The 15,296-nt window shown below is 41.5% G+C and overlaps 2 protein-coding genes across 2 annotated transcripts in view; both read left to right on the forward strand.

The window, feature by feature from the left end:
- Positions 1–5,889: 5,889 nt before the first annotated feature.
- Positions 5,890–6,789, forward strand: LOC113172324 (leucine-rich repeat-containing protein 30). The gene has a single exon (XM_026375249.1). The coding sequence runs from the start codon at positions 5,890–5,892 to the stop codon at positions 6,787–6,789; it is 900 nt and encodes a 299-aa protein (XP_026231034.1).
- A 5,509-nt stretch (positions 6,790–12,298) lies between these two features.
- Positions 12,299–15,296, forward strand: part of LOC113171312 (protein tyrosine phosphatase receptor type M) — a 125,926-nt gene continuing 122,928 nt past the window's right edge. Inside the window, 1 exon segment of the mRNA XM_026373602.1 lies at positions 12,299–12,565. Within this exon segment, the coding sequence (XP_026229387.1) occupies positions 12,493–12,565 (73 nt within the window). The 5' untranslated portion in view covers positions 12,299–12,492.

Here is a 15,296-nt window from a genome sequence, read left to right on the forward strand (position 1 = left end):
CAGAGAAATAATACACTGAGCTTTTCCAGACACGTTGGCCTTTTGTTGCTTCATCCCTTATGATTGGAAAAGTTCTTTTTTTCACCCCAACAATTAATCTCACAGTGTCTTGCACAACAAGCCACAGATGTGATCAAGGCGCTGGTGCTAATGTCACCAGATCAGTATTCTTGTCACGAACCGTGTTGCAGGTTGAAAATTCACTTTGGATTTCCAGTCTCTAATTTCTTTAGCTATACGCGAGCTAGTGGACATGCAGCTGGTGCTCGTGTTTCTGAACCCTGGGTGTGCGGCTATCAGCGCCAGCCTCTTTCAACTCACTGTGAAAGCACCCCTGGCTCTCTTAGTATGCCAGCCTGAGCGCCAGCAGAGCGAGTCAGCCACATCCTCCAGCTGGGTCTGTGCCACCAACGGGCACCTGGACCCACTTGCAAGCCTCATGAAACGGAATGCATATTTAACTCCGAGGAATGCTTTTGTGAATCATCTTCCACTGAGTCTGTGCATCTGCATGACGCCTGAAGGACACCCAGTGCACCTTTATTTTGTTCATCTTTGAGACTTTTATGTACATATATTCGTCACAACAAGGCCCTTTTAACTGGGTGATTCACTCTTCAGGCTGTGCCTCAGCTGTTGGACTGTGTCCAGAGTCACACAGGCCTGAAAGACAGTCATCGTTATCCAACTCTCACAAGGTGTCATTGTAGGGATCCAATGATTACCATATCAGCTCCACATGAAACATTTATGGCATGCTGGCAGTGATGGTCTGGCAAGCATCCTAATGTCTAGAACAGAGCTTGTCAAATCCTATTGTTTCAAGCTCTGGTGGCATGAACAGAAAAAAACCCCGAAGCCTCACCATTGTCACTTGCAGTCACATACAGAACTTTTTAATATGAGTTTTCCCCGCCACACCTGACATCCTACCAAGACCTAGTTCACACTCACAACATGCCTCACTCACTCTAACACATTTCCAACACAACTGTTGCGATAAAGGCTTCACGATTGTTCCAATAATCATGGGCATGAATGTTTGGCAACACCAGATAGCTATCCGACTGCCATCGCTCTTGGCTAGTTTATTGCTCCCTCCCAGATCCATTTGGGGGCGGTATCTTGATGTTTTTTGTGTACTTCTCTGGATACTACTGACTTTTTCTGTTGGATGCTGCTAACAAGTTAGTTAGTTACTGGGATACTTTGGCAGACTGAAGCAAATGTGCTGGAAATCAACACATTTTGAAAGTAAAACCAATCTTTTTTACTCTTTTTATTCTTTGCACGTGGGTGATGTAATAAAAACTGATAACTGTGCCTAATCCAGTCATAACACTTGTTTGAAAGCTCCAGTAAAAGTGGACCTTGAGTTGAGTTTTTCCTATGTCTTGTCCTATGTGTGTTTGACTTGCTCAATTCAGCTCCCTGTGCTCTAATAAATAAAACTTTGCTGCAGTGGTTGGAGCTGCCACATGGTGGCTGCTCCCTGCCTGTCACATGAAGGTTTCACTACATACTACTCTCTTAGTGGTCTGAGGTGCAGTACAGTAGCAGGGGAGTAGTGGCTCCTGTCCTCTCACATTAGACAACACACATGTTAGTGGCTCTGTTCCAAATGCATTTGTGGTGGGGGAGATCATTATAGTCACTCTCGGGAGCCTGCTGACATTACAGGGGAGTGACGAGGTCAGGCTTGGACTCCAAATCAATCAGTCTCATCGCCACCCCAAAGCATTGACAGTTTATGTCATCATGATTACTCTACAACTCTGCTCACTGTACATGTACAACAGTTTTGTTTGGCCCTCACTAGCCTGTAGCAGTGGGAGTGAGCAGGTGAGACCCAGATAGACTGCTCGATGGTACTTTATCACCCCGCTTGTTGTTGTCACAGCCACAATTGGTTTGTACTCCCCATCTGCTGCATCAGCAAAGTCAGGACTGATTTGGTCACTTTGGAGCCCAGTTAGCTTTTCTCCCTGCATTTTCCCCATTGATTCCAACCATCATTACAAATGGTATCTTTATTCGGTGGGGTTAACCTGGATATAGCTCCCCCCTGGGTCCCTTTATTATCTATTCATCATTTTGTCCCAGTTTATCTCAAGATGAATCTGGCTGCTTCACTACAGATCTAACTACAGATACCTGGCGTGTGGCCTGGGGAGAGAGATCAGGGGATTATAAGATACTCAGCAAAGGTGTTTCACTTAGAGTTGATAAGGAGGTGAAAAATATTCCAAGGAGAGTATTTATGAATTTGTGTTTGTGCTTTTCTAGCACTGGTTTGTCTTGAAAGTAGTGTCTATGATTGCCTTGAAATACACTCACTTTTGCACAAACAGCCAGGGGCAACTTCTGTGTCCAATCCGGTAAATAAATGAATATTTGAAACACTGAAATGAAATGTTCTTGGCCTCGTATTCAAGCCTTCAAGCAGACTTGTTGGACACTCCCTCAAATTTCCTCCCCGCTAATTTGCATTGCTAAGTAGATCCTTTGTGTCACCTGGAGGTTTGGGCAAAGCAGTGTTGCAGCCAATTTCCAGATGGCAATTCAAATGTGTGACATATCCTTAAATTAAAAAAACAAAAAAAACCCAAGGCCACTTCTACAGACTCCATTAGCTGGGAGATGCACGAATGGAAAGTGGAAAGTGTCCAGTGGTGTGAATATTCACATCTGCACCTGCTGAATAATACACGATTATCAGCTCAGGTGGCTCGCCATCCACCGTCGTTCATATGCTTTCTTCCATTCACGGTGCTAATTTTGTCTTGAATACTCAATAGACTTGCCAAATGCATATTTCTTGTCTCTCAGACCTGATCTTGTCTTGTATTCTGCCTAGAGGGAGAACATATTCTTTAGTAAGAGTGCTGCCTTCAGGGAGTATCGTGTCTGCAATATTGACTCTAAAGAGCCTCAGGTCTTGGCAGGTACTCCTTATATTTCAACAGGACACACACAACTATGGTGGATGGTGTAGCAGCGAGGCCATATATCATCCATCTTTGCCAGAAGCCTCCATAGTAATGAACAAGTAATAATGGTATATATCTTGAACTTGAGTCTCTAAAGGTAGCTCATCCAGAGTCATTATTGGGCCACATAACCAGATGAGCTTTCTCAAATGAGATCATTTTTGTCACCCCAAGGACTGGAGGGTGTAACTGTTCTCAGAGTGAATAACTCATCCTCATTTGGTGCTAATGGGACTCTGCATTAAGGTGTTGTGCAAATGCAAAAGGAATGGTAAATTCCATTTTCTTGTCATTTAAATCTCAAGCTGTTTCCACACATCTGTTCCTCTGACAGACAGGAAGATTCATTTGAAAAAAGATAAAAACAGGCTACAAAAGGAGCGTTTAGTGCAGATGATGCTTCACAGAATTATGACAGTGAGCGTGTTTGACAATATGGAGATGTATGTCATCATGGCACCTCTCTCTGTCACAGAAATACGCATTATTTCTTCTGTCCATTCATCCATCTAGCTATTTACAGTTAGCAAAACACCCAAAACGCAGAATATGCATAAGACGCCCGGGTCTTTCTACATGTTTGACAGCGTGTGTTCCCAGCCCTGTGTTTGCACATGGCACATGGAGTGTTCTGATGTTTACAGCTGAGGTGTCATTTATTTATATTTTCATGTAAATAGAGGATGGCAGGATAAAGCAATCGTGGCGTTTGTGAAATTAGCTGTGGCACACATATACACGAGATCAGCAGCACAGATCTCCGAAAAACTGAAGGCTGTATAAAGAGTTTGTGATTAAGTGTTTTGCTGCGAGCACATACGCAAGAAATGGACCAGTCAGCCAGAAACTATTTCCCACACAAAGCTACTGTGATGTGCAAGTATTAACATTTACTAAAAATGTCCAGATGAGACATGCTGCACAAGCAGCTGTGTGAATGGGCACTGTACCCTAACATCCCTATCTCCAGTGTCCAATTCAGCAAATACATAATTCAACCTGTCATTCACAAGTGCTGATGTAGCCATGCTCAGGAGCAGAGCCACTTAGTCCCCAGAGCTGGATATCACTGTCATCCAAGTACTTTGATTACCGGACTGGGAGAAGAATGATGACTACGGCCGCTCGGAGTCCTGTCCACACTCTGTAAGGCTGTCCAAGGTCCCATCTACACCTCTATTTTTTGTCTAACATGTTCATGGCTCATGCAAAATTCATCGCTTGAATAACAAATACTAAAAAATACTGATGCCAAAAAGTATTTTCTATTGTTTTTTGACAAAAGTGTGTTCTCTTATTAATATTAGTGAACAAGGCAGCACTTGTTTCATATTTAGTTACAGTAAATATGCCAAAGCACAAGATGTCATGTGTTGAAAACAATGTGTATTAATAAAGATTTACTTATTAAAGGGGCTTTACTGATGTTTTGGTCCCTTGGGGGGCAGTACAAACAAGTTGTAAACACAAAACTGACATATTAACCCGTCATACTAATGTTTTCCCATATACTTTGAGATATGGAGGAACATTGTTTCTGGCCAGCAGTTGTCCACTTTCAGCTCTGGTTTAAACCCAACTAACTCTTGAGGGAAATATCTGGTTCCTAAACTGCAAAATGCTTCACTATGTTCACCTCACCCCATTTAACAGTGAGCTGAAACCCACTATGAAGCTCTGTAAAGCTGTGGGATAACTTCATGTACTACAAGCAATGCCTTCTATATTGTCTCTTAATTGTGAAAGTATAAATTATAGCTGCTGTAAAAGTAGCAGCACCTCAATATGAAAATGCTTCACTACAAGTTCAAGACCTACATTGAAAAAATAACAGTATAACAGAAGCACCATTAGAGATTTGTACTTATTACAGAGATTACTTATTAAAAATAAAAGTTCATACACGCAGAGCACCAAATCCCATTTCCTTTAAAAGGAACAATTGACTTTCTTAGAGTAATTCTGAAAAGATAATTAAGTGACTCTTAAGGGAGAAAGAGGTTTTTTTTTACTTCACTGTGTATGTGCAAAGGCAGAAGACACTCTACAATGTAGATTCACCACAGAATATTATTTCATTTAAACTAAAATCCATCGTTCAGGCCTCATAAATGAGATTTAGAATAGCCAGGAGAGTTTAATATGAACATATAGGAATGTTTTGTGTCCTGTTACACTCCAACCAGTGCATCTGTGCATTAGTTGTTCACTAATTCCTCTAAGAACTGTTACTTTTTTAAGAGATGATTTAGTGCTTTCATGGCTGCCAGTTTGGCTCCATGTTGAGACAAAGAAACACACTAACAGCAGATAAGAAGTGAGATGAGAAGAAACAGTTGGACAATGTTGAATGTCTGAATCTGTTGAAATGCAAAATAAAGTATTAGTGTAGCCAACAGAGTGAACATGGTCAAGTTTGACAGCATGTGTGCACCAATGTATTTCTGTGTCTTAGGGTATGAGGTCATACCTCAACTGACTGAGCTCACACAGCATCCTATTCCCAGTCAGGCCTTCCTGTGGTGGGTGGAGAGCAGCGTGCTATCTGTGGACTTGAAAAGTGACAGGACCAGCTGGGGAATGAAATCCAGTAGGAAGGGCAGTTGGTCTGGGAGAAACAGACCACGAGTAGTGGTCATAGTAGTGCTGTGTTACAACAGCCTGCAACTCAACTCGGAAAAGATTCAGGGTAACTACTGCCAAACATCAGGAGTTCTACAACAACCAGATGCCACAGTGCCACTGGAATTGATTATGTTCTGAGTGGCTTGTTCAAGAACCCTGGAGATCAATTAGCCGCCATTATCCTTAGCGAGCCTCTCAGTGCTCCAAATGCTGTTGATTCAGCTAATCGCATACTGACATCTTGTCACGGGCGATAGAATCCACGTTGCGGACGATGGGAGGGAAGCAGTCTCGCAGTTTTTCCAACAAGGAGTTGAATCACGTGAGTGTGAGTCAAAGGAGGAAGAGTGCCATGAGAGACAACCAGCCCAGCTTGTCCTGGGCTGCTGAGAGGATCCGTAGACACACCATTGTGCACTTTGGTTACAGCACTCTGAGTCTGGCCATGCGGGGGCTTGACAAGACCCCCACTGAGCTGTGGGAACTTCGAGACCTTCAGAAGCTAAACTTGTCCATGAACTGCCTGTGCTCTCTGCCCTCTGCTGTGGGTGCTCTGGACAACCTGGTCATCCTCAACCTGTGGGGGAACAACCTGTCGAGCCTCCCACCTGAGATCGGCCTCCTGAAGAAGCTGCGTGTGCTCTTTGCTTGTCGCAATCGCCTGAGCGAGGTGCCGGAGGAGCTGGGTTCCTGCACCTGCCTGGAGGTGCTCAGCCTGGCCAACAACCAAATCACAGGCCTCCCTGTCAGCTTGGCAACCATGCACAATCTGACTAAACTTAATCTCAGCCACAACCGCATTGTTCATATCCCCACATGTGTCTACAGCATGAAGGGTCTGGTCTTCCTCCACCTAGCCTGCAACCGCTTGGAAACTATTGCAGATCAAATCCAGGACTTGGTTAACCTGAAGATCCTCATTGTAGAGGGGAACAGTATCCACACGCTCCCCAAGACTCTGTGTTTTCTGGAGTCTCTAGAACTCCTCAATGTTGACTTCAATGACCTGCAAAGTGTGCCGGTGGAGATGTATCAGTTAAGTAGACTCGGGAGGTTAGCCTGCCACCCACTGGATAAAGGACTTCACATTATCCACAACCCCCTCCTTAAGCCTATCCAGGAGGTGCTGCAAGGAGGACTCAGTGGCCTCTATAACTACCTCAAACCCACGTGAGGGGCCATCACTGTGTGTGTATGTTTGTCTAAAAGAGTAATGTTACATCACAGATCTGACCCCTGACATGTGGTAACCATGCTCTGACACCCTAACTACTACCAGAAAATGATGACTCAACAGCAAACTATTTCTCAGTATTAATATTGTCGGATATCTTTTGTCTGAAAAATTGATTTCCCAGTTTTTTTTATGTAATATAAAAGTTTGGATATAAATAAAGCACTAGTAACTGTTATGTCATGTCTGAGCATTTGTAAATCCACAGTAAAGCGGTCAGGATAAGTCGCTCAGCTCACGCAAAAATTCACAGGTCTACATTTGGGAGCTGTTTACTGGCCGGTTGATCTTGTTTGGACAGGCGGCGTGGCAGTACGTTCAGCTGCACAACACGGCTCTCTTTGTTGCATTCAGGTCACAGGGATCAGGTGTGTAAAGTCAATGGAAAGAACAGTGGAGGGGGCGGCGGAGGGGGTTTAAGAAAATAAAATCAAACACAACAGGGAGACAGTAAGACTCTGATTAAATTTTGTTCCACTCCATCAGATCAGAGCAGGACTACTGGATAGCAGTTCCTCTGAGGTTGCTGGAATTGAAAACAGTCACGGAGAAAACTTAGTAATTTGCACAACTGTGGAACAAATATAGAAGAACTTACATATGAAGCACGTTTAAATGTAAATAAAGATCAGACACAATGCATAAATTGGAATTTGGATTATTTTATTAAATATATGTAGTTGATGCCGATTTAAACACGCACTTACAATACAGCACTACAATAACACACATACATAGCTAACAGTTAATTATTATTATAATTTTTAATCTTTAACTCACTTCTCTATCTACACTTAAAAGTCTTATTAAAATTGTTGCAATCAAGTGACTTTATCTTGAACGGCAGAGGTCGAGCAGCTTTATCAGATAAAGAAAAACAACTGTATGAGTTTGCATCAGCTTTGGTGCTTGAATATTAATGAAACACGTGTGCATCTCACCAGCTTTAAGAAGGTCAGTCACATTTCTAAACACTCAGTGGAAACTGATTGTTCTCCAAAGGCACAAAAAAGTGACCTCTGTTGGTTTGTATCTATTACTACATTAGTCAAAGTGAATGCAGGAGCTTTTCCACTCATACCCTCACACTCACACACACACACACACACACACACACACACAGATAAACACACAACCCACGCATTCATGACAGAGGAACTCCTCCTGAATAAGTCTTTGTCCTAAATAGTGATCATGGGACATGTTGTCAAATAAAGCACCGGTAAAGAAATTGTTTCAGGGTGAGTCAGACGATCTAAACTCAGGTATTAGTGTCATGTGCTGATGCTACTTTTCTAGAAATAATATAAACTACACTGACTGCATTTACTATGTACCACTTCTTTCAGATGAAATAAACACTTACAACATCTACAGAGGTTTTTAATCTGTCACTATTAGATTAAAACGTCTCTTAACGTTTCTTATGTACAGTCAGGTAAAACACTTTTAACCACTATGGCAATTAATTAAATCCTTTCCTTCCTGGCAATCAACCTCACTGCAGGGAACAGCACTAACTCACTGGTGGTCAGCTGTACACCCAGGACTGCAGTTAGCAGGCTTTCCAGGATTTGCTGATCTTAGTTAATTGCTCTGTGCTCCAATAAGTTTGCTTTATAATGAGACACTGTGCGAGACGTAACAATTGGGTGAGCACAGGCTGAGACTCATGTTCTTCTTTCAGGGGCATTTTTGCATTTATAAGCCAAAGCTTCAAAAACAGTCTAGCATCACTTGCCACCAGTGACTTCACATAATGAAGGACGGCTAATCAATTTCATATTGAGCTTTTGACAATCAAGAAACGGGATAATCACAGTGGAATTAAATGACAGAATCACTGGCAGAGAATCAATAAGTCGTTCTTTGTAGTGCTCTTTAGGTTCTGTAATTTATTAGGTCAACCCTCGCATAGGGTGAGGTGATTGGCATTTATCGACAGACAGCATTATACAACCACTTATGGCAATTACTGGAAAGTGTTATTTATCTCATCATTCTTATGTTTAACTATTTTAAACTGTCCCTGCAGGGAGAAATATGAAGGAGAATAGATTTGCTGAAGGCCAACAGCGTCTTCCCCTGCTGGTGACGGCTCTCCACAATGAAATGTCAATATCACCCATTTAGTCGCTCAGAAAAACCACTGTCAAAACTTTTGAGGCTTAAATGTGGATACTTTTGATCTTGCTCTGGCGTCAGTTTGGGGACTACTTTCCTGTCCAATCACTATAATCTCAAAGCGTTTCTATGTTGTTCTTTGCAAGTTTGATGAAAGCAAGCGGGTGAAAGCTGAATGAGTTTGAGTTCCATTAGTAAGGAATAAAATACTGATGCAGTTGACTAGAAATATATATACGGCTAAAGTAATGAATTCACAGTGGAATTTGTTGGCTAAAAATAATAGACAGCCTAAAAGGCTGCAATGTTTGGAAGCGTTTGCTAAAAGCAGACTACTGGATATTTGACACATAAAGTGTAAGTAAAAGTAATAATGAGTAAAAGGTCTAAGTGGTTGAAATAACACTGAATAAAAAGTTTAATATATAATAGTAAAGTAATGAATAAAAGGTTTTACTAATCTAAAAGTCATGGAAAACAGTAGAAATACATTGTGGTCAGGTATGTAATAGCATGTAAAGGAAATGTAATTGAAATGTTTGGAATAGTTAGGTAAAAGTAGCCCAATGGATATTTTTGATATGACTAAAAGTAGTGATCACATGTCTACAAGGAATTAATATTTCTGAAATACTGTAGTAGTTAAAAGTAATAGATAAATGTTAAAAGTAATAGATGCAAATGATCAATAAATAGAGAAAAAAGCGATGAATGGTTGTAATAATCATCTAAAAGTAACAGATAAACAGTTTTTATACTATGAAGATAAATTTGTTGAGCACGACTTAGGATTGTGTTCGTAGAGATCCACTGAAACACACCTCTCAATCACACACACACACACTCTCTCTCTCTCTCTCCACATTTGTGAGTCCAAACAATGAAGTTATCTATTCATTCCTCCATCCAATCGGAGGAGATACACCCTCACCAATTCCCATGACAGCTCTCTCTCAGAGTAGCATTCATGCATTCCTGGCAACATGAGTGCTGAAGCCAAGACAATACCTAAAGAGACGCCACAAAGAGACGTGTGGCTCGTTCTATAAAATGCTTCGGGCATTCTTTGTGTCCTTATGTGAAAAAGAAAACTGGAGCCATATATCCTTGACAGCAGCAGGTCATTTTGAAACTAAATGTGGACCCTTGTCAATCTGCCTGCATTTTAATTAGCTATGAAAACTGCTGGTACAAGTGAAACCGCCGTGTGCGTTTATGCATGCAAAAACAATAGCGGAATGACATTGGATGACTTTGTCATTAGCTGCTTCTCCATCTTGTATTTGATATTGCAGAGGGAACACTGCTTCTGTTTGTACTTACTGTCTCACATGTAACTAATAATGAACGAATAAATGCATATATTGAAGTAAGACGTCATTGTGGATCAGTCAAAAGCAGAAAACAAACAAACATGTCATCATTCTATTTTGCCAAGTCACCTGAAGAGGCCCTCCTGGATGTTAGTCTGAGTTTCCCTTTAATAGGACTCATGTGTGAATTTGTTCTGAAAGGAATTGATGAAGAATCCAGCTGGCAACTATTTTAAGTTTTATTAAGTTAATAAATTAAAGCTGCTCAAAAGAGAGCTCAGCTAAATGCCATGGAGGATCGAGATTTGAGCCATCACTAAAACACCAATGGTGATGAATGGAACATAAATCATGTTTTATTACAAGGACAGGTGCTGCAGGTACTATTTATTCAGCAGATAGTCTGGAGCTTTCAATCATATCACATGAACTTTGTAAGCAGATATGGAAGCTATGGTGAGTTCCATCTTTTAAATAAAAATCAAAGTTTCTCTTGTCACGTTCCTGGTCCCACTTCCTGTTTTTGTGCTTTTATTTTGCCTTCTTGCTGTTTCTCCTTCGTGTTTGTCGTCTTCAGCTTTATTTAATAACCCCTCATGGATTTCACCTGCTCTCTCCTGCCACTAATCACCTGAGGAGTTTCACCTGGTCTCCTCTCAGACCTCATTGCTCTGGCAGATAGTCTGTTTCCATCCAACTCTCCAGCCGTTGTCGTGTCTTGCTCCAGCTCTGTTTTTGCCCCTGTGCATCTCCCCTGTTCCTTGAACCTTTGCTTTGCCCGGTGTTTCTGGACCTCTTTGGTTGCTCTCTGAAATCCCTGCTTGCTCTGTTCTCTAACCTTGGACTTTGTTTGTTGTTGGATCTCAGACCTCTACGTCTACCTTATGGGTTTTTGTGACTATTTTTCCACCTCAGCAGCAGTGACTTTTAGTTGTTACTGTTCTGTTTTACACCGTGGCCTTCGTTCTCCCTTTTTGACTTTGGTTGTGTAGTTTTGGTTTTTACTTTGAGCTGAATTCTTGTCTTCAGTACATGTGTTTAGTTTTTACTTTGCTTTTTCTCTTCCTAGCCACTGATCCACTGTTTTTCTCATCAGTTCTTGCATCACCATGTTCCCTCTCTTGTTGAAATAAACTCTGACATTATTATTGGTTCTTTGACGCCGACTTTCTGACGTCTATGGTTTTATTTGTGTTTTTCTTAACTGAGCATTGTTTTCTGAAAATACCACTTTAACTTGGAGATCGAATGATCATCAGGTTTTATTTTCTCTTGATCTTTGTTAATTTATCAACAAACTATACCCAATAAAAAATTCTTAATCCTAATGTTCTGCTTGGAGTCCTGGAGACTTTTTATAACTTAAAAATACTTAAAATACCCCTAAATTCTTTTAGGATAATTGCATCTGAGCAATTTAAAGGTTACAATCAGGTAAGTGTATAAATCTGCCCCTCTCAGATCTTAAATAAGTATTTGATTTTGTGTTTTGGGGCTCAAACATTAGCAGTGTCATTGTTTCGGACAACATGCTGCACATGTCTCTGTTTAGACATATTGTCCTATACTTACTCCTATAAATCTTTACTGTAACTTCAATATCTTATTAATATTTGAGCTAATGTTCAAACTCTGAAGTGTTACCATGTCATCAGTTTATCACGTTTGACATGAGGTCATAAGATAATCTATTATAAATATATATATATATATATATATATATATATATATATATAACCTTTACACGAGCAGTGACTGCTAACAGTTGATTTCTACTATAAATTAATGACTGATGTGTTACCAGTACTTCTCAACTCACTTTAATCTGCAGTGGGTCTAAATAAACGACTCACAGCTGGGGGGGGGGCAGGAGGAAGGGACACCTACGCCTGTGCTCATAGGAGGGGGCTCACACATGCCCTCTACCGGCCAGACAGCGCGCACGCAGCCGCTGCTGTTCTGGAGCTGCCGGACCACTCAATCCACGCGTAATTCAGGAATCAGGACTCACTCACACATTCGTCCTCCAAGTGTGGAGCAAACCGGCAAGGAGCAGTCGGATCGGCGACAGTGTCCTCTCATCCCCCCAGACAGCGCACCAAGGGACGGAGGGCAGGCTGAATCTGGATTGAAGTTGCAATAAAGAAAAGAAGAGTTGCCAGTTAACCCCGCGGTCGGGGGTTAACGCTGCGACGGCGCTGTCGACATGGATAAAGTTATCAATTGCTTGTTTGCTGCAATAACCCTGCTGTTGTCCGCCCGAGGGGAAGTTTTTAAAGGTAGGGACGTTTACCTGGACACGTTTGTTATTTATACAATCTATGTGCAGTCCTGAATTATTCCACAGACGGTGAAGACACTTAAACTCAGTTTGCCCACTGTTTAGTCCGACAGTCTTATTGTCATTTAAAGGCTTTAATTAGAGTTTTAATGTGAATTCGATCATATGTGGCAGCATGAAAGCAGTGTAAGTTGTACCTAATAGAGGTATTTAGTAAAAAAGAAGTTTAGAACATACATTCGTGAAATGAGGTCTCATAAATTCAGTGTCACAGTTAATCCCGGCGTTTATCTGCAATTCGTATCTCACCTTGTTGTGCGTAACGGGCAGGTGCGCTACGGGCACCGGAGCAGCTCCGCTACGGGCACCGGAGCAGCTCCGCTGCTTTCAGTGTCACCATGTAGATGACCGCCAGTTTAAGGAGTTCAGTGTTTGTGTCTAACTTTATCTTGATAAGTTGCTGTCTAATTTGATTAACCTCAGGGGATTGACGCTTTCAAGTGCCACCGTGCGCTTTTGGTTGTATACGACGTGGTGATAAGCCAAACTAAGACCTGCTGTCAACATGTCACCGTGAACTCGGTATGAAGTTCATTTCTAGTGTCCCGGTGAGCCTGTGAAGAAAAGCTGGAGTCCTAGAAGTATAATACTTATTTTAAAATCTAGTGTATTTGATGCACAGTTGCCTCATAATCAAGTTTTCTTATTGTTTTTCAGCCTTAAAAAATACAAATTCTATCTATCTATCTATCTATCTATCTATCTATTTATCTGTCATTGCTCTGGTTCACTGTTACAGTAAAGAGCGGATGGTTCAGTATAAATACTTATTCTTTCAGTTTGTCACTATCCACATTGAAAAAACATTTTTAATTAAACTAAGTGGTAACAAGTCAATCAAGCTCTCATTGTTTTCAGCACATCTGTTTCCTTGGCATGCACTCTGGTTTCAGCTGACAGTACACGCCTTGGGGTGTCTCTAAAAACAGTTTGTTTTGTCATTTTTCACCTTAAATTTTGATGGATTTGTTGTTTCACTGTTTGACAGATTGTTGATGCAAACTTCTCCTCACATAGACGCAAACAGCACTCCTACTCAAATTAATGATATTCATACACAGGCTGCAACTTTCTTTGCAGTAAGTCTGTTCAAAGACTTGTGAGGCTAAAAAACAAAGTTCAGGGTTAGTGTCAGATTGGGATTTGACTTATTCTCATTACTGACACAATAGTGCAGACTTTCACCTTCACTGTAATGGCTGTACATTGCCTAAGGGGACTTGACAGTCTAAGTCTAATTTAACCTCTGATGGGGTCATTTGTGCTGCCTCAACGCTGGCATTATATGTGGAAAAGGCTGCTTTAGCCTGAATTCATGCCAATCAATGTTTAGTCCATCATTGTCCGGTCTGAGGGTGATCCATATTGTGGGTCCAATTAGAAACGTAAAATGATTTTAATAGACTGCACCCGTGTCCGTCTGTCTGGGGTTTTGCGCTGCTTTGACTCTGGGGAAGTGGCGTGTGAGTTGAAGTTGGAGCTGTGATGTTTGGTTTCTGTTGGAGTCAGACACACCGTGGGATTCAACAAACAGCTGAGGTGTTTTTTCAGAGAGCCTGTTGGGGGCAGCATGGTACACATATAATCTGATACCCAGATGATGAAGTTAAGCTGCTCAGAGTGGAGGACCACGAGTCAGACACATAGATCAGAATTCAGATGCACTTTGGGAACTGTCTCCGTCTGGGCTGTGACAAAAGTGCAGTTTGATCACAACCTTGATGTTATGAAATAACTTAGCTACTAAAAAGTTGCATTCATTATTTTAAGTACTGCGTGTATCCCTGTCCTTTAGGGATGTTTTAACAGAGAGGATACAGCCTACATGTAAATGCATTTCAACTTTTTATGTTGAATAAATAGTGTTTATCTAGTAGCATAAATGCCACGGGTCAATTTTAGTGATTGAGAGCTCTCTTACCCTGAAGCTCAAAGTATTCCCAGTTCGTCTTTGTCTGAGGTTTATCTGTCTTGCCCACTAGCAACCTCAGGACGGGGAGATTTATTGGAGGGGGCTGCGCTGCAGGGCTCCCAGTAGTGCTGAAACCATCAATGAATGTGCTCCTAATTGCACGAGTGTGTGTGTAAATATGTAAACCAGGAAGAAATCAATTGGATGTGTTTTACTCTCTAAGGCTGGGTGACGGATTAGCCACACACGGATGGAGGGGTAGAGGCTAAATATGAGGCTGTGCGTGCGGCTTAAGACATTTGTTATGGGGAGTATGTGATAACAGCTCATGCGATAATTAGATCACCGAGGTAACCAGAGTACCGGTCTACTTCAGTGCACAGTATCAACGCCTTGTGACTGTACAGCCTCAATTTGATCATGGAGAGCAGTGCTTTTGAAGTCTTTTAATTTACACAAAACTGACTCCATAATCAGGGTCACGGTTTCATCCCTTTCCGTTGTGTATATGCGCTTGCACATCGGCTCTCGGTGCTGTCACAGAGGTGAACTGCACTTTTGTTTTCCTGTTGCATTCACAGTGCCCACTGGATTCTCCAGGTTCAGAGAAAAAGCAAGAAAACAGCATTATAAATCACTTGTTGTGTATGGCCAGTGCTTGTGTTTTCTACATTATGAGGACAGCTTTTTTTTTTTCTTTTCTTTTCTTGAAGTCCTGGCCTTTGATATCTATACTCTGTCTTTTCACAGGGCGCAT

The sequence above is a fragment of the Anabas testudineus genome, chromosome 17 (assembly GCF_900324465.2).
Source record: "Anabas testudineus chromosome 17, fAnaTes1.2, whole genome shotgun sequence".
Classification (NCBI taxonomy): Eukaryota; Metazoa; Chordata; class Actinopteri; order Anabantiformes; family Anabantidae; genus Anabas; species Anabas testudineus.

Coding starts and splice junctions, on each gene's coding strand:
- LOC113172324 (XM_026375249.1), top strand. CDS start 5,890: ATGGGAGGGAAGCAGTCTCGCAGTTTTTCCAACAAGGAGTTGAATCAC.